Source organism: Hevea brasiliensis, chromosome 2, assembly GCF_030052815.1.
Source record: "Hevea brasiliensis isolate MT/VB/25A 57/8 chromosome 2, ASM3005281v1, whole genome shotgun sequence".
NCBI lineage: Eukaryota > Viridiplantae > Streptophyta > Magnoliopsida > Malpighiales > Euphorbiaceae > Hevea > Hevea brasiliensis.
The window spans coordinates 13,368,051-13,371,843 of NC_079494.1; the positions used below are offsets into that span (position 1 = coordinate 13,368,051).

The 3,793-nt window shown below is 34.7% G+C and overlaps 1 protein-coding gene across 1 annotated transcript; it reads right to left on the reverse strand.

Moving 5' to 3' along the window:
• Positions 1-772: 772 nt before the first annotated feature.
• LOC110652695 (branched-chain-amino-acid aminotransferase 2, chloroplastic-like) lies at positions 773-3,531 on the reverse strand. Its single transcript, XM_021808309.2, has 10 exons — positions 3,236-3,531; positions 2,813-2,886; positions 2,516-2,696; positions 2,201-2,377; positions 1,973-2,104; positions 1,786-1,884; positions 1,507-1,623; positions 1,330-1,425; positions 1,136-1,248; positions 773-1,010 (listed from the first exon to the last, which is right to left on the reverse strand). Exons 1-10 carry the CDS (start codon positions 3,299-3,301, stop codon positions 896-898), a joined length of 1,170 nt encoding a protein of 389 aa, XP_021664001.1. The 5' UTR covers positions 3,302-3,531; the 3' UTR covers positions 773-895.
• Positions 3,532-3,793: the final 262 nt, after the last annotated feature.

Consider the following 3,793-nt stretch of genomic DNA (forward strand, 5'->3'; position numbering starts at 1 on the left):
ACCATTGGCCGTTTTTCACTTAATGAAAATCTCTTTACTATTCCTAACCTTTTAAGATCATTAAAGCTTTCATTCAAAGTGCTCAAATTATTTTTATTGCTCATCATTGGCTTACCTACTCATTTCTTCTTTATAGATTATGTTGTATTGAGTGAAATTGAGTTTTAAACACCTTCTTAGCATTTATGAGAGGTCATATAAGCACCTATTAAAGCTTGATTGTGAAAAGTGTTTGGGATAACACTTGGTAGAAGTGTGAAGCTACTTGTAAAAGTTTTGGTGTGAAGATTTATAAATGGCTTTTGTCTCTTGCCTTTAAAAGAGAAAATTAGAGAAGTGAAGACTCAAAGTGGGATATTTGAGAGAGTGGATGTAGGCTAATTAGGCCAAACCACTATAAAAATTCAATGTTCAATTCTCTCAACCCTTACTTTTTAAATTTATGCATATTTATTTCTGGTTAAATTATTTTTATTAAGTTGAGAATTGATACTGTACACTTCTGCAAACTGAAAAATTCTATTTACTGTTGAATCTGCTGATGTCTGATAAAATTTGCCTACTGCTATATCTATTGTCAATCGATATATTACATTTCTTGCTCTGTTTGCTATCTTTGTGATTTTATTGATTCATCAAATTTTCTTGAGTGTCAATATATTCTGTTAGATCAGTATACTGAATACTTATAAGCCAACTCTGCATAAATTAATTATTTGAGCAATATCACACACATTTCACAGTAGAAAAATTAGGTTGAACTAAGCAGCAATTTTTCAAAGGTTTTGAGTAAGAATCAAAAAATTGTTTTAAGTCCAATTCACTCCCCCTCTTGAACATATTTTGAGACATCACATTTGATTTTGATCAATGCATTTCAGGATGGAAAGAGGCCTTATGAGATCTCGATAGTCCAGCCTTTCTTATCTTCAATTAGGCCCCTTTTAATGCCTTCAAGAACCGAGTACAGCTCCTGAGACACAGATTCAGCTCTGATTTTGTATTCAACTCTGTATGTGCACAAATTTATGCACTAACTCAAGTTAGTAGTGATCGGCAATACTACCTTAATGAAAACACAAAAACAAGCATCCAAGAGCTTGTGTTCTTTAAAAGGTATGAAAAGCTGGTTTACCTTCTATCCTGATATGTGATATTGCCAACTGGAGCAACACCAACTGCAGTTCCAGTGCAGAAGACTTCATCAGCATCCATCAATTCATCAACTGAAATAGCTCGTTCTTCAACCTGATTCAATTTTGCAAAATGAATCCGGGGTCAATATTGGGTTGAGTTTTTTTAGGCTTCTAATGGACAAAAAATAATCACCTGGTAACCATGATCACCGGCAATTTCAATCACACTCCTTCGAGTGACACCTTGCAGAATAGTCCCATTTGCAGCTGGAGTGGAAATTACATTGCCCTGGAAAGATTGAAGGAACATCCAATAGTAAGTTTCAGACACCTAAATGAAAATTTTATATTAGATAATCTATCAGAATACCTTTACAAGGAAAATGTTGCATGAAGAGACTTCTTCCAGATATCTTTTATTCACTGAGTCGAGGTACAGTACATCAGAAAATCCTCTGCTTTTTGCTCTGGCTATGGCTTTCAGAACCTACATACAAGGGGGAAAAATTGTGATCTTCTACAATAGTACACAAAGAAATCTTCAGTCTATAAGAGTTGCATTTGTTTCCACTTATCACAATAAGAGAGCGTTAACAAAACCCTTAATTCAGCTCGTTTACAAGTAGTTGCGTTAGAGACATTAACTTACAGGTGCATAATTCGTGATGGACTTAACACCGCCAGCTCCTCCACGAGAGGCACGATGAAACTCCTCCTCAATATATAGGTTCAAGGGTGCCAAGCCCTCCTGTATGCAGCAGGAGGAACATATAAACCATTCTATTGAAAATTCAAAAAGCCATGAATCAAGGTTCACTAGCTGAGGAAAGCCGCACCTTAAAATAGTTGCCAACAGGAGAAGCATATATAAGGAATGTGTATTCAGGTGCCGGACCCAAACCCAATACCGGACCACTTCCCATTAGCAAAGGTCTAATATATAAAGTTCCTTTCCCTGAAGGAGGAACCTTTATATACATAAATTTTGCACAAACTGGTCAAAAAAATGAACAAGGATACTAGTAAATATGTAGGAAAGCAAGTATCAGTAGAAAATTCATTACCCAACGCTTGTTGGCAAGAGCAACTCCTTTCACTGCATCAACAAATTGATCAATGGAGGGGCATGGCATGCACAATCTATCAGCACCCATCTTCATGCGGATGGCATTTTGATCTGGACGAAATAAAAGTAAACGGCCATCTTCTTTTCTATATGCTTTTGTGCCTTCATACAACCCCTGAATCCATTTCTTAAATTAGTTGAAGAGGTGAAACAATAAATCTATCATGTAATTATGTAACATAAATCATTAACAAGATCTTGAATAGTTCCAGTTTTGAAAAGGACTCAAATGAACTTGCAGGTGGCTGCTTGCCTGTCCATAATTCAGGACTCCTGCAGAAGGGCTCAATTCAACATTTCCATACCGACTAAGTTGTCCTTGTTCAAAACTTCCATCTTTAGAACATTTCATTGTGTACATGTAATCAGTTGGCATGAAACCAAATCCAAGATTATCCCAGTCCACATTAGCGTGCTCATCCTCACCATTAGCACTACCACCCGGCAACAAAAGCAGAAAGCCAAAAACATGAGAAAGTGAAACAAAGGAAGGGAATATTTCACAAGAGCGAAAAGAAGAACATGTGAATGGAATACTATAAGTGGTTACCTGTAAGCCAATGGTTTGTTCAATTGCTGTAGAGAAGATGCAGCTTGTGATGAGTACCAAATATAAGCTCCAAGCTGCAATCATGCAGGGAAAAAAAATCATACAGAGCTACATTCTTATTGCTCCTCATCCATTACGATTAACAGGTATATTTATTATCTGACCAATCTAAACGCAATGAAATCAACATGGGTCAATGGCATATTTAACAGAGAATGGTCGTATCTCAAGCACAACTCTGTTTCTATATGATAACTAGCGGCAAATTACAAGAAGCCTAACCAATCAAATCAAACACAAATCAAAGAACGTAAACACACAGTGCTAATATAGGGTAAATTTTGCGTCTAACAACATCAGAAACGATCTTTTTTTCCATTAACAAAAATAACATGATGGTGTATGAAGATTAAGAAAACAAACCTGAGATAAAGAACCCAGACGTAAATATTGAATCAAATTGTATAAGCGTGGACTAGTCTGAATCATGGTTTCAGCTATTTATGTATTATTCCGAAGAAGAGAAATCTTACACACGCAAAGTGAGAAATAACGAAGAGAAGAGATTGGGAGAGTATTCTGCAGAAAACTTGACGTAAGGAGAATTATAGGATCAAAGATTAGCTGGGGATAACCGTAGAATATTAAAAAGAGTTTCACACCCAACTATTCCACGTCTGGCTTCATCCGATTAGGATGACACCAGTTTCACCTAAGCTGGCATTCTTAATTTTTTCTATTTGCTCACATATTTCTATATTTAAATTGAAAAAATAAATGCCATACATATACACTAGTTTCTAAATGTGTCCTTGTACGTTATTTACATTTATTATACATATTCATAATTTAATTTATTTATATATAATTTTATTTTAATTTATTGTTTATAATATAATATTATATTTTAATATATTAATTTAAATCATCAATTAAATTTAATTACTCACTATAATTATAACATCATATTATCATTATTGT